This window comes from Phoenix dactylifera, chromosome 7 (genome assembly GCF_009389715.1).
Source record: "Phoenix dactylifera cultivar Barhee BC4 chromosome 7, palm_55x_up_171113_PBpolish2nd_filt_p, whole genome shotgun sequence".
Classification (NCBI taxonomy): Eukaryota; Viridiplantae; Streptophyta; class Magnoliopsida; order Arecales; family Arecaceae; genus Phoenix; species Phoenix dactylifera.
The window spans coordinates 8,313,492-8,338,866 of NC_052398.1; the positions used below are offsets into that span (position 1 = coordinate 8,313,492).

Sequence of the window (25,375 nt, forward strand, 5' to 3'; positions counted from 1 at the left end):
ACAATGTCGCGACTCGCGAGTAGAATGATGCTTTAAAAAAGAAAATGCGAATAGTAGAATGATGCTTTAAAAAAGAAAATGCGAATAGTACGTAGAATGATGCTTTAAAAAAGAAAATGCGAATAATATTGCGGTGGTGGTCTCCGCTGCCCGTCCCGGTGAAAGAGGCTCCCAAACATGGTTGATGGTAGCCCACCCATTGCTGAGCCGGTATTTCGTTCAAGTAAAGCTCGCTGCCAAGCTCCCAACCAATCGGTCAAAATCCAGTCTTATAACCAGGATTTCAAAATCCCTCCTCAGCTGGTGATACTTTGACCAGCGAGTGATTTTTTAAACCGTCCGGACAAAATATATAGAGAATGATGCTTGAGTGAAATATCCGCATATGGCTCTGGGCATATGCCATAGGTTACTAAAGAGTAAAGACTGCCGATCCATACGTTCGAACTCCTCTGGAATGGGAAGGACCTTCAACCTAAGTACTCTTGAGCCCTCATATGCTTTTTGTATTGTCCTTTTGCCACTTTCACGATACTTTCGTTGTTTTTTGGAGAGTTTATTTGATTTAAGCATCGGAGAATCCTCCATCGAACACTCTCTAATAAGAGAACTTTTTTGTTTTTGTTGTTTTCGATCGGATCCAATATTAGAGTGAAGATCGAGTACAGTTTTCTCTTTCCAACACCATCTTAATTATGAGGAATGGCAAAGTTGGAACCATCGCCATTCCAGCACATCGACTACCATCTTGCCACCTCAGAGACACATCACGATCTTTTACCAACCTCTACGGTGTGAAATGTCATTCGACATGCTCTCTAGCGACTCATCCAATTCAGTACCCCGGTCGAATCGATTTCTAGCTACAACAGTCGGGAATGGTAGTTGAATCAAAACCACAAAACCAGGAGGACTCTGAATTAACCTTTATCTTCATTCCTTGGCAGGTAAATTCACCATCGTTCAAGAATCAACAAGTCCAATAGCGTCAACCAACTGTTCGCCATGACCACAAAATCATGATAAGAGGCATTTGTGTGTGAAACGTACGGACAATCTTTATGACATCAGTAGGCAACGTCAGATGGGACTCAATTGGGATGCAGTCGATGTAATGTATGTAACGCCTTCTATACTGCGCTGCAAGTCTTGCAGTATATGTTATTAGCTCTTGTAACTGTGATCCCTTTGAACCCAACCACTCTAGCAAGTCCTTCAACTGAAGATGATTAGTTCGGATGCAGTGGAAAATGTGGTCCACTAAGCTACTAATTAATGTTTCAGTTTCAGATGATGGAACAGTGCCCATTTTTTAAGCAGTTCAGATTTTGGAGTGAGGTGGTCGATATGCCGCACTAATCCTTTGATGATAAAACAAAAACAGTGGTGGTGTCATAGTCACAAGGAGCTTGTCGGTAAATTGAGCTCACGAATTTCACAGAGGTGGGGGGCTTAAAATACCGTATACGAACAATTCAACCGGCAGGTAAATCGGACAGCAGACTGAGTCGCCTCTTTTATTGCGCAACATAATCTTCATTTTCCCATCAACCCGCTTATCTCCTTCCTTGGTCTCGTGTAGTATGATTATTAGCCAAACATGAGGTCACCTTTGTCGTCGTTTTGAGCTCCTTTTCCACCAAAACAGCCTAAAGGAGTTAGGTTTGAATACTCCAAAACAGTGCACAAATTATTGCGGATATATTTTATTGCCATTCAATACCTAGAAGATATCGAGGAGAATCGGTCCAATAGCATAAACTCTATGGACCAAACCGGCTACAAGTACTTCATTCTTCTCAAAGGTCTCCTCCTCTGGCTAGGTTAGAGAATCAGTTGTCCATGGGAACTGGGAATGCAGAAAAGGTAGCGGCACAAGTCTTTGTTTCATCACAAAAACTTGGATCATCAATTTGGGGTTTCTCATATTAATATGGCCAACTTTGGGATATTACCATGTAGAAGCTACAAGGGCTAATATGGCTAGTTGGTTTACTCCGGGGCTAATTATACGTCGCCCACCAATCTCTGTGATGCACTTTCCCAATTCAACCCGAACTCGGACTAGACTAGAAAAGAAGATGATTATGTTGCTGCTAGAATTCGAAAGCTCCAAGCTTCGGAAAATTGGTTGAAAAGTTGATGAAAGATATTGATGGCAAATGGATCTGATCTCCGACAAAATAATGTCTTGCCAATCTGAATACAAGAAAAAAAAATTCTCTTACCGAAATTTGTCTAGCTGAGGATCCTCCAATGCTTAAGTCAACCAAATTCTAGAGAATAGTAAAAAGTTTGGAGAGGCAGATCGAAACCTAAGGTAATTAGGCCACATATGTGTGTAAGTATTAACTATTCTGATCGTGCAGTAATGGCCGACCAGCTATAATAGGTTGTAAATGTTGCTGAGATCGTTACTTTGTTCTTAATAGGCATCAACTACATTTAAACGGGCTTAAATAAAAGATATATGGCTCTTCTCCGTTGCTCGGTATGGTCGGGGCAGCACTTCGACATGCCCCAAGGTCAATAATCACTTTAGACATTAACAAAGTCAGGTATGCGCATGTCGATGAATATACATACAGCTTATCTGATTGCATGTTTGATTCCAAGGATTCTGGCTGTCTCGTATTCGAGCTTTCAGGAGCCAAAAGAGGTCAGGCCTCAATTAGGTTTCATGCAGGCACTCTAACAATATTGTTTTAATACAACTAGCAACAATTAAAACGCAACTATAATGGCCAAACAAGCGAAAGCCCTGCCAATAGCCAAAAAACACACAAGTTATGATCGATAATGCATTCTAAGTGGCTGAAGCATCAAACAATATGGGAACATACATGACAGAAGAGGCAAGAATTCTCATCACCATCAGTTATTAGATGAGGAGATATTGTTTGATTAATGCAACTGCATAGTTCTAGTTATCTGCCTAGTTGATAATTATGTGAATACTGAAGTAGACACACGGCATGCAGATGGACAACCGTGTTTGGCCTTTTATAAATTTATAGTCATCCGCATGCAGAGCAAATCAATATCTACCTAAATAAGAAAGCTGAGTTCAGCATCATCTGATTCATCTGAATTTGATTCAGCTAACTTCTGAGTTTGATAGCTATGCACAGGAGTTATTCTGATCATCAAGACAATAACAAGCTCTGCTTCAAGTTCATAAAGGAGAGGAAGGGTGGGGTATTCAATACAAGAACCCTTCATTCTCTCCTCATCAACGACTCGATGGACCTATCATGCATTAATCTTCTTGCCTTCAGCACCGGAGAATGCCCAATGAAGTTTAGCAGGGGTGCGAACCAGAGCCTTCACTCCAAGTGGATTGTCCTTGCTCTGTTTATTCACATCAAGCAACCAAGAAAAATTAGAACTAACAAAACAAAATCCAGAACCAATATAAGTGTTTTCGCACTATGATTTTGTCGAGTAGAGCTATTTACCAGTTGACAAGTTCCAGCCTTCACATTGCAAACTGGGTAATCATGAGGGCAGCAGCTGTAGTGATCTTCACAGCAGGTGGCACCCTCAAGAGGGCAGCATCCCCAGGCAAAGCAGCGGCGGCCAAACTCAGAGACACAGCAGCAGGTGGTGCCGGAGGGGCAAGAGTAGGAGCTGTCACAAACGGCTGGGGGATTCACAGGAGAAGGAGGGGATGGACCAGGGTTGGGTGGGTTCTGGCCCTTCTTAGTGGGGTAAGACGCCTCCATGGCGATCCCGCACTTGCCGGCCGATGCGTTGACATCGCGCTCCATCCTGATATACCCAGACTCTCCCCAGTCACCACCCCATGAGTTCCTCACAATCCAGTAGCCCTTGCCATTCTCAGTGCCATAGCCAACAGCAACAACACCATGGTCAAGATCGGTCCCGCATCTTCCAGTGAAAATTCCCTATTAATAGACAAGAAAAAGAGTTCAACATGCATGAAAAGTTGACTTTCATCTGATGGACATAATTGTAGCCCTGTGTAATAACAGGCTTTAAGCTGTTAAAAGTAACTAATCAAATGTAAATGAATCAGTCAAAGCAGAATGAAGTCATTTGATAGGTATCAGCAGTATCAAGAAATAGAGATACAACATGAGAAGTTGAAAACCACCACAAATAAAGTTTCTGCTAAGAAAATGTGTGCTAGCAGTTTGAATCATATAACACCGACACATTCAAAGAGAACAAAATCTAAGGTATACGTTGGATTTGTTCGTATGCTTTAATTCTTCAATTTCATATGTAATCTCCAAAGCAAAGTAATCCATGATGAATGTAATCAAGTGTCCCCGAGATAAGAGATGCTCGAAGCCTAAATCATAACAGGGAAGATTTTATTCAAATAAGACTATAAAAAAATAAAAGACAGCACCAAAATCCATCGAGTGATATAACTAGAGGCTCACCGAATGGTATAGCTGGAACTCCCGGCCGCCAGCTTCAATAGCGACGCTGACGGGCTGGTTTGCAACAGCCTTCCGCAGGGCCTTCTCATCATTCACAGGAACATCTTCGTACCCGTCAATGGAGACGACCTTGGCGTTCTTCTGCACGAACAAAACAAGGAAACCAATCAGAACCAGAACACCAGTTCTTCTTCGTCGAAAGAAGAGAATGGCCAAGAGACGCACCCTGTACTGGTCGCACTTGCCATCACGAGCCTTGTAGGGGTAGTCCTCCTCGGTGTCGATGCCGCCATTGTTGATGATGAACTCAAAGGCATAGTCCATGAGGCCACCGTTGCAGCCCTGGTTTCGGGCATCGTCGCAATCCACCAGCTCCTGCTCGGAAAGGGATATAAGATCGCCGGTCACGATCTTGTTAACCCCTTCCACGGCAGCAACGGTCGAGAACGCCCAGCAACTCCCTTCAATCATCATGCACCGTCACCCAATTCCAAAAATCATCCAATTTTCCAGAATTGATCTCAATTAACAGGATACAAAATTTTCGATTTGAAAGATAAAATAACGCGAATTTTTATGCGCCCGATAAATTCGGCACCAGATAAACACAGATGCAAGAAATCCGGCGATGTATCCGACGCCTGTTAGTAATCGATTAAGCTGTTCCGAGGGAACACGATCAGCTACCCTGCACCATCCCGAGAACCCGAGAGACGGAGACCCCAAAGAAAACGAAAGACCAACAGGGAGGTTGATAAGACCAGAATACCCTCAACAAGGTAGGTACAACCAAGAGTCAACGCGAACCAGCCAAGTGTAAAATAGTAAATTTACTTTTCTTTGGCCGGAAGGAAGAGGAGATAGACGGGAAAAGTTGGAGGGGGGTAGGGGAACTGACCGCAGCTGCCCTGGTCCTTGACGGCGGCGGCGGCGCCCTTGGCCCTCCAGTCGACTGACTCCGGCAGCTCCTCGCCGGCGTTGTAGCGGTAGCGGTCGCTCCCGAAGCGAGCCCTCCGGCGGTGGCCGGCGGGGCGGGTGCCGAGGTAGACGGCGCGGTACTCCTCGTTGGTCATGTCGGCGAAACGGTTGAGGCCGAGGCGGAAGGAGTGGTGGCCGGCGTCGGCTTCGGCGTTGTGGGCGTCGATGAAGCGGACGTTGTCCTTGAAGATCTCGAACCTCCGCTCCTTCTCCCCAAGCGCGTTGTACGCCCGTCCATGCTTCGCGAGCCAACCCTCATAGAGGAGCCGCATCTCCTCCTCGCTCCGCTCCAGCCCCCTCACGCCGTGGGCCTCGTCGTAGCTGATGATCGACATGTCCGGCGCCGCGGCGGCGGCGGCGGCGGCCGCGGCCAGGCAAAAGAGGAGGAGCGCGGCAGCGGTAGCCATCGAACCCATACCCGTAGATTCAGGAATGAAGGAAGGAAAAGAAAACGTGTGATTTTTTTTTACTTCTCCCCAGGAGGGGCCCGGACGGAGTTTTATAGGCGGAGGAGGGGAGGTATGGCTGAGCTGGGACTCCGGTTGGGAATAAACGGAATAATGGAATATCCTCGATAATTAGTATGTGGGAATAATGATTAAGTGGTGAGCTACCTGTGGGCGGGATAAGTGGAATAACTTGGGTTGGAATAGGAGATGGTTAGTCAGTTAGAGATAGATAGGCCCGCCAAAGCTGCCCGTCAAAGCGGGTAGGAGTACTGGAATCGTTTCTCCGCCACCCGTGGCACGAGCTAACTTTGGGCGGCTGTTTGACCGGTCAACTCTCTAGCTTTTATCCGCCGTCATGTAGGTCACATGCGTCGTGTACCGATGCTCTCGCACGTAATACCTACATGTGGGAATAAAGATCGCCGAGTTTTTACTCCGCTCTTCAAATTTTAACGCGGATAATGCTTATTATAGAGGAGACTGTAAAGCCAGGATTCACACGTGGATAACTGTGACCAGCAGTAAGAGGTTGATGTAAGGCTTCAGCTAGTTAAAGAATAGATCTTGAAGGGAGAAGAAAAAATTATCTGATAAATTTGAAAGAATAAAATTATTTTATGGAATGAAAGTTCTGTGTATTTGATTGGATGGATAAGTTTAAGACAACTCGCCTGAGACACGTTTTCCTGGAGGGATAAATTATTTAAAAGGAGCATCTCTCACTTCACCCTCTTATCATCCTTCGTATCAGCTATGATCGCATTTTATAGTAAGTAATTATAATTTTAGTAATGTTTTTTATTTTATTATAATAAAAGATATTAGAATTTATTATCTTGTCAAATTAGGTATAAAACAAATTTTATTTGATAATAATATAATAAATTTAATACCCTTCTGCGTCCTTCCCCGAAGTAGTTATACCATGTGGCAGGGGTTTATTCGCTTCCATAGAAAAAAACCTGTCCTTCGTCCTATTTTTGATGTTTAGATAAATAGAATAGAATAACTGGCATATTCCGTTCATATTCCATTATCCAAACACGGTCTAAAGAAATAGAGTCGCTCTCTAGACAAAAAAGATTAAATCAGAAAATTTCGTATGTTTATGCATGTAATGAAATCCCATGATCGTGTCTTGTTAACCTTGAGCCTTGGTGATTCGTTTCCTAGAGGACACTGGAAATGAAAATCTCGGCAAGACGGCTAAGTCTTGCTCGAGGGTGTTAATAGTATATCCCAGATAGCAGATCCATTGGGTGCAGATCTATACAGGCGTGTGTTTAGTCTCACATCGGTTATTCGCTGGGTAGATCTTGGGTACTTATACAGAATCAAGGAACCTAAATAATATCTTCCAGCTAGCCATTTTAAGTGAGGTCCTGGGTTGGTATAAATGGTATCAGAGCGAATGCAACCCATAATCTATGTGGACTAAGGGATACCGCAGCAAGAAACTCAAATAATACCTTTCGGCTAGCCATTTTAGGTAAGGTTCTGGGTTGTTATAAATGGTATCAGGAGGACATCAGAGCTTAAACAGGAAAAGTATGTGAGAGCTCGTGCAGGCGTGTGTTTAGTCCTACATCGATTATTCGCTAGGTAGATCTTGAGTACTTATACAAAATCAAAGAATCCAAATAATACCTTCCAGCTAGCCATTTTGGATGAGGTCTTGAGTTGTTACATATTGTCTATTCTTTTACCACACTAATCTCACCCGAAAAAAAAAAAAATCCACAAATTTTATTCTTTACCCAATTATTTCTATTTCGAAATTCGAACTTGCATGATTCGTAGATAAGTTTGGGGCTCGACAGTTGGAATCTCAGCGGGACTGTCATGGTAAAAAGAACACCACATCATGAAGTGGTCGCGGATTCCCCATGTTGACCTAATTCTCTTTTAGCACTAAGTTGGTGGACTAGTCCAATCATGAACCCACACGCACAAATATGCATGCTTTTTTCCTTTTTATTCATCTTTGTTTGTGTTGCTTCGTTGTTGGATTGATTCACCAGCTCAGCAATGAGTATCAACCAGTAATTTCTCTTTTTATAAATTATTCGATGGTCCCTCCTTCTTGGACCCACTATCAATTATAGACCGATCAAGGTTCTAATCAAGCCAATTTGACAGATCGGACCACCCAATAATTGACAAGAGACATTCTTGTCTTTTGGATGGTGAGGGTTCGTTGTCCAGGATAAAGAATTGTGCTGAAAGATTACATATCCTGTACTGAAATGGAGATGGTGGCAAATAATATCACCATCTCTTTATCCCCAAAAGAAAAAGGTCGTCCTCTCTTTCGCCTCTGTGGCATACCTAATCATTAAAGAGCTAATATGTCAATTTATTGAATTAATTTTCTACCTGCTTTTACAGCTTAGAATAGGGATCGTTTTTCTTTATGTTGAAATCTATACCACCATTTCCAATTAACAATGAGCCTCTCATTAACAATGAGCCTCTCCTGTCCTTGTGATAGAAGATAATATTGTTAAGTTGACATGTTGAACACATTAGGGCAACCGTGGGCATCTAATACTCCTTGATAACTGGCAAAAGAATTGATGAAATTGGTTTGATCTTGATCCATCCCATGCTTGGTGCTGCAATCATCACATAACAGTAATTAAATTTTATTTCAGGTCAACTGCGAAGAGGAATCCTAAAGTTGGAAACGAATATAGAAGGACATCTAGAGATAGCAAGTGAAAATTTTTAAAATATTATATAGGATAAGCAACTCTCATAAATCTTTCAATCAATTATAAAGAATGTTATTATAAAGGTTGGATGGTTGGACTAATCCATATCCTCCAAGCTTGCATGATCCACGCTTTCTTCGTGTGCAAGTATTTTCATCTTACCTTTTTCTTTTTTATAAGATATAGGGAAAGAGACCCACTAACAGACGCATCCGCACTAGTGTATTATTAAGTCATTGAAATAAAGATTTAGGTGCCGAAAGAGCTCTTGAAGTTTTCTTAAGTTAGGGCACAACAGCTCTAATCAACCTAGTTCTTCCTTGAAGAAGCGCTGTTATTTTTGAACTAAGACGCAGGCTCTTTTCTCAGTAGCAATATATAGGACATGGTGCACCACTCTCTAATTTTCAAAGAAGATTGCCACATGATATAGTATTCAATTCCAATGTTAAGCCATACTCTTCGCTAAAATCATGTGATCACCACATATAATTGGTCCTCGAGATGCCTCATTTTGTTTTGCGATTGGCTATATGATGTATAGAATCGATATTGAAATTGGAATCATAACCCATGTCTGCGAGTAAGGGGATTATGGCTCTTATGTAAAAAAAAAAAAGGTCAAATTTTAATTGTTCATGTTGACTCCTTAGTTATAAGATCAGCTAAACCCTATTTGAACACTCCAGGAGCAACTGTTCATAGCCATTATGGAGAAATCCTTTACGAAGGAAATACATTAGTTACATTTATATATGAAAAATTTTGGGTAGTTATATAAGAAACTTAAGTAATATCTTTCGATTAGTCTTTCTACATGACGTCTTGAGTTGTTACAAATGATATAAAAATGAATCTAACCATGAGTTATATGCACTTGAGTTACTTATGGGCCGATCATAGTATATTGATTAGATTTGTGATATTTGTGACTATATTTGAATGGATTTAAACCGTTAGTCCGACGAGGATGATAGCAATTAAACGGGATGAATATGTGACGACCTGTATTTGTAGTTGGTGCCCCGTTGGTGGATAGGCTCCAAATATATTTAAAAATCAAAAATTGAAGTCAAGATAAGTTAGAACGGCCAATCGAGCTTTCTCTATGCAAAAGAGGACTTGCAATCCAAACCAGCATCAACTTAATGTTGTTGGGGTTGCTTAAGACAAGATTTTTCAAACTCTTAAATCGATGGCAAGCTCCTGCAGCCTGAACAATCTGATGGCAAGTTCTTGCCATCCAAATACTCAATAGTTGAGAGTCGATGCCGGATTGCTATTGCCAAGTCATTTGAACAGTCGTTTTGCTCTACGAAGCATTTAGAAAATCAGCTAAACTATAATCCGGAGCTTAAGAATTGAGTGTTATAAACTACGTAGGATTTTTGACTCGCTCCCTTTCAAAAAGTATGATATTGACTATATTTGAAAACTTTGAAAATAAGACTTGTGCTAGGCAAGGTTGTTTTGGTCCAGTTTGGGCATAACATTCTATCTCGGACGCGAGTTAAAAAAGCTCTTAAACGTTAGCTGCAACTTGTTGGAAGATGATTCATGCTGATGTGATTTCTATATACTAGAAATGGGAATTTGTATGTCGTAAGTCACAAGGCAACGGTGGCAAAAGCATGGGAAAGGCCATCTTTTTCCAAAGCCAAAGCAAGAGTGTATGCGGTTTCCGCCTTTCCGGTGCCTCCATGCAGTGCGCGCCGTTAGGTATGGAATCATGGAAAGTTTATGATTTAAAACATTCAAATGCTTTAATGATCAACAAGCAAGTTGCTTTACATTATGGTCCCCAATCAAACAAAGTAGAGCTCTGCGATGCTAACGCATTAAAATAATAATAATAATAATAATAATAATATACTGTATAATTGATGGAGGATGGAAATTAAAATTATTGATAGGACCAGATCCATTGCTCAACAACTGGTGAGTAGTTCAACCATAAAGCAGCACGAAAAAAACTAGACAAAATGGAAAAGCACGCAATACATATGTGTTTGTACATGTTGGAGTGGTGGATTTGGAGCTTTTAAACCCGACAAAAATTGGACATGAAATTTTGTTCGAAAAGATGGTCTGCAATATTCCAATTTTTTAGTCAGGTCTTGTGATCTTAACTTACTTTCTCTAGTTTAAAAGAATGATTCTTTTCTCTCAATATTGTCTATTTTACTTATTTTTAGAGGAGTCATATATAAAAATTCTTGTATAAATTATGCCCACATCCAAAGAACCCTGCAAATGATCTCATCAGCATCTCAGCGGCTTCTTTTTCCAATTCGGCTGTGTCATTTACAAGTCACCTAGCAAACTTTAAGGATGCAAAAGAAATTTCGGATCTTAATGTTGAAATCTGCTCCACCTATCTCCATTTTTTTCCCAATTTTTTGCGGGTTAGCTAAAATCTGCTCTATTAGTTTATCTTCCCATAATTTTCAGGCCCAAAAGCTGGAAAGATCATCCCAGACATATAAGTTTGCATTTAAGGTATTCACAATGGAAGCAAGTTCTTCCACACGACATGTACCAAGCCATCATAGCCATGGGACTACGAAAAGTGGATTAACTCTAGGTCTCATCTCGTATTGCACTAATCAGTGCGGCCTTATGTCGGAATTATTTAGGGCTCGTTTGGTTCGCAGGAAAAAAAGGAGAAAAGTGTGGTCAACGGAAAAGTAATGAGATGCCTCTTGTTTGGTTGGAGTTTTCAAAGGAGAGATATGATTTCTACATTTCATGAAAAAGTCTTTCCCATGAGAAACATTGAAAAGTTACTTTTTCATGAGGTGGGAATCACTTTATTTTTATTTTTTCCCAAAAAGATCCTTCAACATTAAAGAAACATTAAATAGGCATTAAAGACCTAATTTTTATTAAGGGCATAATAGAAATTATACATAACTTTCCCAGAAAAATGGATGGCCAACCAAATATAAGCACTTTAAAAATTTGTCACTTTCCCATGATCAACCAAAGATGCCAAAAGTACTTTCTTAGGCATTCTCTTCCTAGTAATTTGTTTCTCAGGAATCATATTCTTAGGAGGGAAAATGCTTCCCGCGAACCAAACGAGCCCTTAGGTGTATGGCTTTTTGGCACACTTTCTTGGACAATAGCTTCCCGTCCACCTTTGCTGCTCCGGCCGTGGCAGGGACTTTCCGGTGTCGGTGGGCTTCAAAGAATACTCTCTCTTGCTTATTTCCAAAGCAATCCTGTTCCCTCGCCACAGGTTAACTACAAAGAGGATTGCTCACAGTCAAAGAGATAGGGCTCAAGATCCTATGTGACCATGTTCATTTAATTTTATCTAATAGCACGTTCTAATTTATCGTAGGATGCGAAAGAGTTTATGGGTTCCGTTGATTTGTAGAAGAATTTTTCCTATTTGAATATTAAAAAAAAAAAGCCGATGCCTCCACATATATAATATCTAAAAAAAAATTTTTTGTATGTTTAGCTGATCATAAAAAAAAAGGTATTTCAGAGTAGTTTATGCTTGATTGAGCATCTACTTTTATATAAAAGTTATGTAAAATAGATATTATATATTTAATAAAAAAATTATTTTATTCTATTTAAAAGCTTAAGAATATTTTTTTAAAAAAAATATCTCAATTTTCAGCCCAGTAAAAACTAGATTACCTATATGGGTCTTTCTTTTCATGAAACATAAAAATTTATTTCTATAAAAAAAACTATTTTGTTAAGAACTCCAGCTGAATATAAAATATATTTTTATTTTTTTTTGTAAATAATGCTTTTTATCCTATAGGGTTGCAAATGCATAACTAAGATGTCTTCTCGCTCTCTCTCTCTCTCTCTCTCTCTCTCTCTCTCTCAAGCCAAAAAAAAAGTAGGATGATTTTAGATTATTATATACTCTTTATTGCCCCATAGGCCATAGGAGTCTCACGTGCCACCTATGAATACAAATGGGCCCAACAAGCATCTAAAATCTGGCATTGGGCTGGGTCGGGCTAAAGTTTTCAGATATTGTTGGGTTGGATTCAAGAAACACTCAAAAATAATCAATTATTTGGGCTGGGTCTGAATTGGGCTAAGTTGACCTTAAACGTTACAGCTTGGACCCTGAAAGCTTTTGTGAATAAAAGTCTTCGAAACCATGGCCTCGACAAAACCCCTCCATGGAACAATTTTGAGGAAAGGATTTAATACTGGCTGGAACAAACAATCCGGTTCAGAGTTGGCTGAAGAAAGAGAAGCGGATTTTCTGTGTCTGGCCCGGATTTTAATTCATTTTAGCCAATGTACGAAAAATAAAACCAGATTAGGCCGAGCGATCCAAAGGGCTCTTCGTGACTTTTGGTTCAATCCAATATCGTATTGGTTCACTGACTCAATAAGAATGCGAGAATTACAAACACAGAGCAACATCCAATGTGGATCTCTCATGCTTTTACATATAGTTTGGTGTCAAATAAGCCAGTTGGAACCTGTGTTTGGGTCATCGTCCAAACTTAGGGCTGATTACAAAATATAGGCTTATCGGCTTCGAAAAACATGGATTTTTTTTACCCTAATAAAGTGATGAAGCATAGAAGCAGACGCATTAAACGAAATATTAAATCCACACCAGGTACACAATAGGAACAATCGGAGATTAGATAGGGGCCGACAATTCGACACGAGCCACATGATAAATGAGGCCTACTGGAATGAGAAATCTGATTGACGTCGTGCATTGCTAACATGGTATATCTAGTGTAGGGTATAATTTCTCCATGTTACATAACTGTTGGCTTTAGCTAGATAAAAGAATTTGGTGGGTGACACATGCTTGTCTCCACGGGCTGCGAGTACTTAAGTTGTTTGATGAACTCCAACATTTTGGTTATTTTGAGTTGCTTCTCGCCAAAACACATGCAAAAGGATTTCTCAAAGAGGCGTCTGTAGTGAAACAAAGGAGAGGAAATTTAAGAGGCAATGGGGTTCCTTACACTAGGAAAAATGCCAAGGATTTCCGCTCCATTCGTTGTTCCAATCCCCCCCTTGCCATAAAGATTGGAGAACTTAATTGGATATTGCATCAATCCCTGTTTGCCAAACTTATATGCATGAGTCCATGTCATTGGTGAAACCGTATCTGAGAATAAAGCATATGTTATAGCCTCGAGGCTTAAAAGATTCACTTGCCCTAGCCTTTTTTTGTCCTTTTTGAGAAAATCTTAGCTTGGGTTCGTACAACCCGTGCATGGTTCATAATTCTATATTTCTTAGGTTCGTACAACCCACTGATCATAGTTCTATTTTCTCTTATCCACTTAAGACTTCCTCTATCTAGATGAGATTAACTAAAATTAAAACTCAAGACAAATTTGCTGTTGAGTCATAAACGATTTATAACTAAAATTAACAGCTATAAACGGACATAAATGGCCAGTCAAAAGAATTAACTAGAGTTATTGGACTTGTTAGAGTCCAATATAGCTAGTAAAACAAAATCAGAATTAGCACGTTGCTGATGGGAAAGAAATAATTAGACGGTAGGTTGGAGCCCAACCCACAACCTGAAACTTAAGCATAAGTCCAGCTTGACTCAATCCAGTCAAAAATAACGATAACCGAAAGCTTCAAAGGATCTTTGTGAAAATTATAAAACTTCTAACAAAGGATTAATTTTTTTTCTTCTTATTTTTGTTGTTTCAGTGATTTTGGATGTTCAATCCTTGGATGTAAGGATTAAATATGCTTGATGTTGTAATGGCAGTGCTGCCACCCTCCCACCCCACTTTCTCTCAACAACTCAATTCTGCCACTTGCTATCTCAGGTGGTGGCCGGAAGTTTAGTGCTTCCGCGGTTCTGGTTAGGATTTGGTGGGTTGATGGCTTCTCTCTCCTATGGTTGAATGGTTGATATATATTTGTTTTATAGCAGCACCTTTCAAAGTTAGATGTAGTTCCTGAAACAATTAAAAGTTGGGCAAGGAAAGGACAGTAGTTAGCACTGCCAGTGGTTGTGCCGCTCTAGCTCTAAACAGTCTGCTGAAGAGGTCTTTTTTGAAGCGCAAGTTGTAGATGATACTGTACTGAACTATTTTTTTTGGCTAAAGCGAGTATTTCATATATTACGGTATAAATATACCTAATAGAATCAGCAAACAACAAGTCACGAAATGTTCTGGACAACTTTTCCTCCCCGGCCCATAGGGTGCCTCCGGAGTGGTTGGCTACATATGCAGTCACCTAGTCTGCCGTCCCATTGGCCTCTCCGTACACATGCTTAGCCTAAAAAGCTACTCCATCTCTTACCATCGCCCAAATGTCTCGAAGCAAGGGGTATACCCCTTCAAGGGATGTACCCCTCCACCACCGCACGGCCTCTTTGGACCCAGCTGATCACGGTGTCCGAGTCTTGTTACATGAATGATCTGATATCTAGGTTCGGATTAAATTTTTAAAATAAATAAAATTTAGGTCTAATTAGTGATCAATCAGGCTCTACAAAGAGAGAGCATTAATTTTCTTCAAGAAAAATTAATTGACTTTTTAATTAGAGTATGTTACACTGCATGTCATGCATGCTTTAGTATCTGTATAATATATCAAACATGCTCTAGCTTATATTAACTGTTCTCTAGAATAAGCAAACCATGCTATTGTATGAAGTTTGGCTCCCCTTGCTGTCAGCTAGGACTGTGTTTGTTTTATGGGCTAAGACCTTGCATAGTTCTTTTATTTATCAATAAATTGGTGGCAAACTTTGATCATTGTTTGTTAAAATAAATAAATAAATAAAGATTATGTGATACATGTGGATATTTTTTGTCATTTTGTACCAAAAATCGCGTACTTTTGCACAAGATGTTACGTTCATCTCAATTATTTCCAGCAAGAGTTCGAGTAATGGTGGAAGAATAAGCCTTTCTTCTACAACCACCTTGACTTTATTTCTAAGTGGGATCATGAGAGTATAGTTGCTAGGGTAGCCAATGTGTCATAATTCTCACTTTGTAAATTGAGTTAGGTATATAAATGTGAAAACAAACCCATACTTGTCTGATGAGCAAGGTGCAAAAACTTGTCAATAAATTGGTGGTGCAAAACTGACATGCTGCAAGTTCGAGCCCCATCGATCGATTTCCCCACCAAAAGATCAAAGCCCATGGAAAGGCCTTTAACTTGAAACCTGAAGTTTAGGCAATCAGAGTTCGAGAATCAAGGCCATCCAAGGACTCAAATAGTCGCGATCTCTTCCATCTTGCTAAGAGTATTGAGACCTGTTGCTAGAAATTGGACCCGGGGGCGATCGTCCGTCGAGGAGGGGGAGCTGTCGGCGGGCGCGAGGGAGTGGTGATCCGTCGGCGGGCGGCGTCCTCCGTCAGGGTGCCTGCAGAAAAGCCGGTGGCCGGGTCTTCCGGCGCCGGCCCTCCGATGCTTAAGTCAGAGGGGGCAAAACAGTGTTCAGAGGAAAATGAGAGCAGCAATGTTTTTTTCTCCGTCCCCCCCCCCCCCCCCCCCCCCCCCGAGAAGCATGGTTCCCTTTTATAGGGGGCGGCGGTTTACCTGCGATGTGACTGGGCAAGGCCGTCGTACAGCTCGGCACGTTGCTTGATCTGGTGCACGAACAAGTAAGTAATTGCACTGATGTCGGAGGTGAGGCCGGGGTCAGACTTATCATGGCTGACAGGACTCTGCCGAGCTGACTTGCCGTGGAGAACTGGGGGTCCGTAGATGATAGGAGCCATGCGAATTAATTGTTGAGTAAGCCGGAGGTGCGCATTAATTGTTGTGTAGGCCGGAGATTCACATTAATTGTTGAGTGAATTGGGGGTTTGCAGGGATCATGCGTAATAAATGCTGGGGCAGTGGCAGGATATGGCCCTTGGCCGGACCTCGGAGAGGTACGGCCGTAGTAGGTGGTCGACAAAGACAGGCCTTTGAGGTCGGAAATCCTCTAGGTCGGATGATCCGAGGTCGGATGTTCTGGGGTCGGGCGCCGACCTCAGTCGTCCGAGGTCGTCGGTTGCGTAGCCTTCCGGTGGCGGGGTTACTGTATTACTGGGGGAAAACCGTATTCCCCCAACACTACCCCCCGACTTCCGAGTTCGAGCTGCAGGCTCGGACGTGGGAAGTAGAAGTTGTTATCGTGGTTATCGAGGCCGAAGGGGATCACGCCCGCACCCTTACGCGGCTTAAAGCTTCTGTAACGAAGTCCGCGCCCTTTGAACCTTCGAGGTCGCTTCATATGGTGGATTTATGAGGAGGTCTGCGCCCTTAGGCATTTCGAGGTAGTTATGGCGAGGATTGCGCCCTTTGGCCCGTCGAGATCGCTTTATACAGCGAACTGATGACGGGGTCTGCGTCCTTACGCATCTCGAAGTAGCCATGATGATAATTACGCCCTTTAGATCTCCGAGATCACTTTGTATGGCGGGCTCATAATGTGGCTCCCTGGGCCCGATAAGGTGGCGCCTCGATCTCATAGCCGAAGCCGCCTCCTTAAATAGGTACGCCGTTTCGCGCCCCGAAATGAGCACGTGGCATGATCTGAGGTCGGACGTTTCCGATCTCGTATTAGCGGAATAACGATCCGGAAAGGCTGGGGTTATCTCGGCGCTCCACGTGTTCCTGAGACTTATTAAATGAAGGGAGCGGGGGTGACGTTCGCTCGTCTTTCAAGGTGATCCGGTTTAGCGGGCCTATGATGAGGCCGTGAGATCCGATGGGACGGCGCCCCGGTTGCGTACCCGAGATATCAATCTGGAATGAATGCGGTGCTTCGGGTTCCGGGGTCGACACCTGGCGCTATCCGGACGGGGGATGGAAACTAAGCCCGCCAATCCGGGCCGTTGGGGGGGTCTATATAAACCCCACGAGTCTGCCCTAACAGTCCTATTTGGTTGCCTTTTGCTTTTGCCGTCTCTACCTCCATTCTCCCTCCCAACGAAACTTTGCCGACGGTCCCCGGAGCGATTTCCGGCGACTCTTTCTGTAGGTTCTTGCCCCGTGTTATTTAGGGTTCCCCTTCTTCTCCTACTTACTCCCTTCATCTTTTAGTTTACTTCAATTTTCTGTAAAAATGGATCTCGGTCCGGAGGAAGTAGGGTCAAGTTTATCGGGGGAGGAGCTGGAGTTAATCCGCTTCCGGTTCTTCTTCCAGCCCGGGTTTCATCTCGAAATTGCAGGGCCGGAAGACAGGGTGACGCGGCCGCCCCCAGGTCGGATCGCGATTTACCGCGAGACGCTCTGGGCCGGCCTGTGGTTCCCTGTTCATGAGTTTGTGAACAACTTGCTGGTGGAGTATCAACTCGTCCCAGCATAGCTTGCTCCGAACTCGTGGAGAACCATCATCGGGTTCTTGTCCTTGTGCCTCGCGCACGAGATTCCGAACTCGGTGAGCAATTTCCGCCGGTGTTTCTTATTAAAGAAAAACCCGGCGGATGCAGAGTGGCTATACTTCGCCTTTCGGGGCGGTATGTCACTCTTCCAGGGCGCCCCTTCCTCTATTCATGAGTGAAAGGGAAAATTTTTCTTTCTTGCATCTGAGGTGCCGTGGGGGTTCAACCCGAGGTAGGGGCACCCTCGGTTGAAGACTCTCAATAGGCTCTCCGAGCCCTCGGGGAGGGAGCTGAGGGTCTTGGATTCCCTACGGGCCCTCGGGAAGGGATTCAACCTAACCGAGCTCCTACGGGAGGAGGCCTTGGTGAGCGTGGGCTTGAGCTCGACGCGCCTCGAGGGTAAGAATAGTTGCCTCGTTTTGTTTTTATCTATTTCTTCTTTTCGCTAACACTGGTCTGACACTTAAGGAAAATTTTTTGGTTTCAGACATCCCCCACATGCCGACCAGCAGCACATCCCTCTTCTCTAGGCTGAAGAGGCGGGAGGCCGAGGCCGGGGGGGCTGTTCCTCAGCCCCGAAAGAAGTCCAAGTCGGCCGGCGCGTCTACCTCAGGAGGCCCAGAGGTGGGGGCCTCTGCAGCCGACCAGGGGCGGACAGCGGTCGTTGATACCTCGGCGGCGCCTCTTCGTCCTGCCCTCATCTCCCAACGAGGGCCAACTGTGATTCTGCCGCAGCGGTCGGGGTCCGAGCTGAGAAGAGGCCCCGAGGTCCCAGCTCGGGGGAGCCGAGCTCTTCGAGGGGGCCGAGGGAGGAATCGGCCGAGCCGGGGTCCCCGCTCCTTGAGGATAGCTCGGCCTTCCATGATGCCGATGTGGCACGCGCCATCTTTCGGCGTGTAATGCTTCCAGCAGACCGGGCCGAGTTCCGGAGGCAGTCGCTGGAAGAAATCGTCGACGGTACCTACCGCAATACCGCTCGGGTAAGCGGTTCTTCTGGTTTCTCTTAGGCTATTGGCGCATATACTATGTTTTCCAACTCGTAATCGCTTTCTCTCTTGCAGCACGTTCACGAGATCGATACCCTGGTGTATATTGCCCAAGAGTGTCAAGAAGAGACTCGGCGATTCAGCCGGCAGTTGGAGCCGGCCAAGAAGAGAATCGCCGAGCTGGAGGCGGCGCTGGCCGAGGCCGAAGCGCGAAGGGAAGCCATCGAGGCTGGGCGACTCGCCATGGTCGAGGCGCTTGAAGAGGAGAGGGCCGCCCATTCGTTGGCGAAGTCGGCCCTGCGTGCCTCGGAGGCACGCCTGGGGGAGGCCCAGTCTGAGGTCGCGGGTCTGAAGTACGAGGCCGGGGTCTTCCGCCTCAAGATCGAGCAGCTCGAGGCCCAGGAGAAGAGGGCGCTCGAGCGGGCCGAGAACGCCGTGGAACTCTTCAAGGAGTCAGAAGAGTTCCGCGATATGTTAGAGGAGGAAACTGTGGACGGGTTCCTCCGGGGCTTCGACAACTTTCGGAGGCAGATGTTCCGGTATTGCCCCCAGCTTGACCTTTCTACAATCCGTCCGAGGATGAAGTTCGGGTATGGCTCCGACGACGACGACGAGGTCCCCGCTGCCCTTGTGTCCGAGGAAGACCTTGCTGAGGTCGAGGCCGAGGCAGCCGAACCGGCGATGGCGGAGGCTCTACCTCGCGAAACCAGCGAGGTTGTTCCCGCGGCGCCAGCCGAGGCCCCCGCCGCAGACCCTGAGCCCGCGCCTACTGAAGACCCGCAGGTCATTCCCGTAGACGACGAGGGTGATGCCAATGGAGCCGCCGCCTCTTAGGACTTTGGTTTTTTCTCTCTTTATTGTAAACGAGGTCGGCCTTCAACTTTGTAGAAGGTTGGCCTCTAGTTTTGTACTTAGCCTTTTGGCATTTTATTAATGGAAGCTTTTTCTTTCACTTCTGCATTTATTCTTCTTCCCTTTGTCTTTTTCGCTTGCAAACGAGGTCGGTACTTCCGCCGACTCTCGACTTTGTATCCGAGCCTTCGGATAGTATTAATAAAGACATGTTCTTTGGCTATGTCTTACCTTTCTTCCAGCGTGTATAAGTGTCCGAACTCTGATTACGCTAACTAGGGGGGGCTCCGAGCTTAGACTTTAGGAAATCTCGCCAAGTTTTGTAGCTCGGATTCGAAGGTCGCCAAGGTTGCCAAGTTTGGCTTTTAGGTTCTCGTGGCATCGGGTTCGGGCCTCGGGCCCCCAAGTGGGGCCGCGCTAGACCTACATAGGTCGCTACCGGGGTGCTCGGCCAAGCTTTTGAGCTTGGCTCCTGGGGCGTAGGTCCGTAAGAAAGTTGCCCCCTAAAAGGGGAGCTTAGGCCAATAGTCACATCGTCGCCAGGGTTTTCATAGTCATTGCCCTCGGACTCTGCCGAGATTCAGGCAAGCGGAGTCGGGGCCTGTAAGGAACACCTCGGCCTTTGAGGTCATCTTCGCAGGTTGACATTGGAGTCTGGGCATGGGGGCTGAATTTGGCCCTTGCCCATAAGGGTTTACATGAGTTATGGTGGAGATTGTCGGTAGACGGAGCATGCACAAGGTCAGCGGGAGATTAATCTTACACCGACTTGTAGAAACAATCCGACCTTGGCCAGATTAAGGTCTCGATTTTAATCGGGGTTTCACTGTCAATACGTAGGTAAATATAACAAGGCGAGCATCAAGTAGGATGTACCTTTTGTGTTTCCAAAATTGCGCCCCTCGTATCGGAGTAGGTGGCCTTATCTCCTCACCAACTTCCGGAGTCGTTCTTTGACTTTCGGGGAGCTCGGGCTTCTCATGAGCCCTATGGCGCCCGCCGAGGTTGAGGGGGTTTGGGGATGCTCCATCGATCTGCGACTCTTCCCGAGGTCGAGGGAGTTTGAGACTCTACGGTCGAACCTCGAGGCACCCGATGTTAGTCGGGAGGTCGTGTGCCAGGTCGATGGGTCTGGGAACGCGCTATCGACCTGCAACGCTTCCCGAGGTCGAGGGAGTTTGGGACTTTACGGTTGACCCTCGGGGAATCCCGACCTTAGTCGAGGGATCGTGCGCCAGGTTGGTGGGTCTGGGAACGCGCTACCGACCTGCGACGCTTCCCGAGGTCGAGGGAGTTTGGGACTCTACGGTCGACCCTCGGGGCATCCCGACCTTAGTCGAGGGATTGTGCGCCAGGTCGGTGGGTCTGGGAACGCGCTACCGACCTGCGACGCTTCCCGGGGTCGAGGGAGTTTGGGACTCTACGGTCGACCCCCGGGGCATCCCGACCTTAGTCGAGGGATCGTGCGCCAGGTCGTTGGGTCTGGGAACGCGCTACCGACCTGCGACGCTTCCCAAGGTCGAGGGAGTTTGGGACTCTACGGTCGACCCTCGGGGCATCCCGACCTTAGTCGAGGGATCGTGCGCCAGGTCGGTGGGTCTGGGAACGCGCTACCGACCTGCGACGCTTTCCAGGGTCGAGGGAGTTTGGGACTCTACGGTCGACCCCCGGGGCATCCCGACCTTAGTCGAGGGATCGTGCGCCAGGTCGGATCATATGTAAAAAAGGAGACCGAGTCCGTGTTTTTGATTGTCTTGAGCCCCTAGGGGTTTCATTGGTAGTACATTCGTAGATTCTCGGAATTCCAGCTTTGCGGAATGGGAGTCCCTTCGAGGGATTTCAACTTATATGCCCCGGGTCGTTGTATTCGGGCGATTTGATACGGCCCTTCCCAATTTGGGGCGAGCTTTTCTTGCTCAGTTGGCTGAGAGGCCTCGGCCCTCCTGAGGACGAGGTCCCCTACTTTGAAGAGCTTGAGCTTGACCCTAGAGTTGTAGTATTGAGCCGTTTTCTGTTGGTATCTTGCCATACGGACCCGGGCGACCTCTCGTGTCTCTTCAACGAGATCCAGGTTGTTTCTGAGCCGAGAAGAGTTGGAGTCAGGATCATAATGCTCCACTCTTGGGGAGGGGAGGCCGATTTCCAGTGGGATGACAGCCTCCGTACCGTATGCCAGGTTAAAGGGGGTCTCGCCGGTGGGCAATCGGAACGTAGTCCGATAAGCCCAGAGGACATTGTACAGGTCCTCAACCCACTGTCCTTTGGACCGATCAAGCCTGGCCTTGAGTCCCTGCAAAATGGTATGATTTGTTACCTCAGTTTCTCCGTTTGTCTGGGGATGGGCGACCGAGGTGAAGCGGTGGTCGATGCCGAGCTCAGAACAAAATTCTCTGAAGTGGACGTTGTCGAACTGCCGGCCGTTGTCGGATATAAGGATACGGGGGAGTCCAAATCTACAAATAATGGACTTCCACACGAAGTCCCGCATCTTATGCTCGGTAATCCGGGCCACAGGTTCAGCTTCGACCCATTTGGTGAAGTAGTCGATGGAGACGACCAGAAATTTCCTTTGTCCGGTGGCCAGAGGGAAGGGTCCCAGAATGTCGATTCCCCACTGGGCAAACAGCCAGGGGGCGGTGACTGAGGTTAGCAGGGCCGAAGGTCGGCGTTGGATGTTGGCGTTCCGTTGGCACCGGTCGCACCTCCGAACGAAATCCGTCGCATCCTTCTGGAGTGTGGGCCAGTAATATCCTTGTCGCAGGATCTTATGGGCTAACGCCCGACCTCACAGGTGATTTCCGCAAATTCCTTCATGGACCTCTCGAAGGGCATAGTCCGCCTCAGAGGGGCGGAGACATCTGAGGAGGGGAGAAGTGAATGATAGACGATAAAGCCTATTTTTGTATAGGACATACCGTGGAGCTTGACGCCTGATCCGGCGAGCCTCAATCTCATCTTGAGGGAGGGCTCCGTCCCGGAGATAACGGACGAGCCCGTCGATCCAGCTCGGCTCGAAGTCGATGCACATGGTGGGTTCGGGTTCCTCCGTGCTGGGTGTCTGAAGATATTCGAGCGTCGTCTCCTTGGAAAGCTCGCTCATGCGGGAGGTCGCTAGTTTGGATAACTGGTCCGCCCTGAGATTCTCCGCTCTGGAAATGTGCTGGATGTTGAAAGAGCCTAGGGCGGACGTAAGTTCCCGCACTCTTTGTAGATACTTTTGCATTGATGGCTCTTTCGCTTCAAAGTCTCCCTAGACTTGGCTCACTATCAGCTGGGAATCGCTGAAGGCCTTCAAATCTTCCACTTTCAGTTCTTTTGCCAATTTGAGCCCAGCAATAAGCGCCTCGTACTCCGCCTCGTTGTTTGAGGCCGGGAACTCGAGGCGTAAGGCTTGCTTGGCCACCACTCCATCTGGGCTGGTGAGGATTAATCCAGCCCCGCTACCCCCGAAGTTGAAGACCCGTCCGAATATAGGACCCACGGTTGCTTCGGGGTTCCGTCTATAGGCGCAGATGGTGGCTCGGGGTCGTCCGGCAAGGTACATTCCACAAGAAAGTCGGCGAGTACTTGAGCTTTGATGGCCGGCCTGGGCCGATATTCGAGGTCGAATTCCGCGAGCTCTACCGCCCACTTGGCGATCCTCCCTGCACGATCTGACCTTTGCAATATTTGCTTCATAGGCTGGTTGGTCAGTATGACTATTGTATGTGCTTGAAAATAAGGGCGGAGTCTCCGAGCCGAGATGATAAGGGCAAAAATTGTCTTCTCAAGTTTAGAATATCGGGTCTCAAGATCCCTGAGGACCCGGCTGATGTAGTAAACTGGCTTTTGGAGCTTGTCCTCTTAAGTAGAGAACCTCGCCCCGCTGAGGCTTGGTGAGCAGCGGGGGAGAGGCCAGAAGGCGTCTGAGCTCCTCAAAGGCCTGCTGGCATTCTTCTGTCCACAGGAAGTCCTTTGGTCGCTTAAGGATCTTGAAGAAGGGGAGACAGCGCTCGGCCGATCGGGAGACGAATCTCCCCAAGGCGGCGACCCGTCCGGTAAGTCGCTGCACTTCTTTGACTGTCTTTGGAGGCGTCATCCCCTGCAGCGCCCGGATTTTCTCGAGGCTGGCTTCAACTCCACGCTGGGTCACAATGAAGCCCAGGAATTTGCCAGAGGTGACTACGAAGGCGCATTTTGCTGGGTTGAGTTTCATTCGGTACCTCCTGAGCTTGGAGAATGTTTCGTTGAGATCGGCTACATGGTGCTCCGCCACTTGGCTCTTCACCAGCATGTCGTCCACATAGACTTCCATATTTCGGCCGATCTGGTCCTCAAATATATGGCTGACCAGCCTCTGATACGTGGCTCCAGCATTCTTCAAACCGAAAGGCATCACCTTGTAGCAATAGGTGTCATTGTCGGTGATGAAGGCCGTCTTCTCCTCATCTTCTGGCGCCATCCGGATCTGATTGTATCCGGAGAAGGTGTCCATGAATGTCAGCAGTTGATGTCCTGAGGTAGAGTCCACGAGCTGGTCGATGCTTGGAAGGGAAAAGCTATCCTTCGGGCAGGCCTTGTTCAGGTCAGTGTAGTCCACGCACATGCGTCATTTTCCATTGGCCTTCTTTACGAGGACTATGTTGGCGAGCCAATCCGGGTAGGAGACTTCCCGGATGAAGCTAGCTTCGAGGAGTTTGTCTACTTCCTCGGTTGCAGCTCGTTGTCGTTCCGGGGCGGAGCCCCTCTTTTTCTGCTTCACAGGTCTGCTGGTCGGCTTCACCTGGAGTCGATGGACCATGACCTCAGGGTCAATTTCTGGTATGTCAGCGGGCGACCAGGCGAAGACATCAGCGTTGTCCCGCAGGAAGCTGACGAGGTGATCCCTTTCGCGGACGCCAAGGCGAAGCCGACCTGCACAGTTAGCTCGGGAAAATTTTTTCGTAGGGGGACTTGAACAAGAAGCTCACCAGGCTCTACTTGCTTCTTCCAGGGATTATCCCTTGCGTCCAGGGTTTCTATGGGTAGCGACGGACCCGTTGCCTGAGCCGGCGCCTCAGTTGGCTGCTTCACTCTGTGAGCCGCCATGTAGCACTGCTTGGCGACCAGCTGATCCCCGCGGGCCTCGCCTACTCCTCGGTCGGTGGGGAATCGCATGAGTAGATGTCGGGTCGGAGGGCATTTAGCCCCGGTCGCCCCAAGATGGCGTTGTAGGCCGAGGATAGGCGGACCACAAGAAAGTCCGTCCTCACAGTGCTTTCTCGAGGAGCGAGGCCGACCGTAACAAGAAAGCTGACCTCGCCCTCGACCGGGACCGAGTCTCCGGTAAACCCGACTAGTGGGGCATTAATTTTTCGGAATTGTCCTTTTGGTAACCCCATTTTTTGGTAGGCATGGTAGTACAAAACGTTGGCTGAACTTCCATTGTCAACTAGGACACATTTTACATCGAATTTATTTACAATCATGGAGATGACCACAGCGTCATCGTGAGGGGTCTCAACCCCTTCCAAATCCTCGTCCGAGAACGAAATGACTTCAGCAGTACGCGGGCGCTTCGGGGAGATTCCTTGGGCTGATCCTCCTGCCGAGGCTTCTCCAATTACATTGATGGTGCCGGCGATGGGCCTGTTGTCATCCGGATTCTCGGACGGTGCTGCGTTTTCCGCTGGCCTCCTTTCTTCGCGTCGGTTC

The 25,375-nt window shown here is 46.4% G+C and overlaps 1 protein-coding gene across 2 annotated transcripts; it reads right to left on the minus strand.

Annotated features, from left to right (window-relative positions):
- Positions 1-2,921: 2,921 nt before the first annotated feature.
- On the minus strand, positions 2,922-5,871 carry LOC103714409 (oryzain alpha chain-like). 2 transcript variants are annotated; one of them, XM_008801656.4, is made up of 6 exons: positions 5,311-5,871; positions 4,638-4,873; positions 4,413-4,553; positions 3,459-3,908; positions 3,257-3,351; positions 2,922-3,222 (listed from the first exon to the last, which is right to left on the minus strand). In XM_008801656.4, exons 1-6 carry the CDS (start codon positions 5,804-5,806, stop codon positions 3,219-3,221), a joined length of 1,422 nt encoding a protein of 473 aa, XP_008799878.2. In that variant the 5' UTR covers positions 5,807-5,871; the 3' UTR covers positions 2,922-3,218. The 2 variants fall into 2 exon arrangements, with proteins under 2 accessions (XP_008799878.2, XP_017699963.2); XM_017844474.3 differs by having other exon boundaries at positions 2,922-3,218; positions 3,253-3,351.
- Positions 5,872-25,375: the final 19,504 nt, after the last annotated feature.

Bases quoted from the DNA above. Each gene is read 5' to 3' on its own strand.
- LOC103714409 (XM_008801656.4), bottom strand. From the start codon at position 5,806: ATGGGTTCGATGGCTACCGCTGCCGCGCTCCTCCTCTTTTGCCTGGCC. The intron at 4,554-4,637 runs GTGCGTCTCTTG...TTGTTCGTGCAG, and splicing joins GCAAGTGCGACCAGTACAGG to AAGAACGCCAAGGTCGTCTC. The intron at 3,909-4,412 runs GTGAGCCTCTAG...GTCTATTAATAG, and splicing joins AGTTCCAGCTATACCATTCG to GGAATTTTCACTGGAAGATG.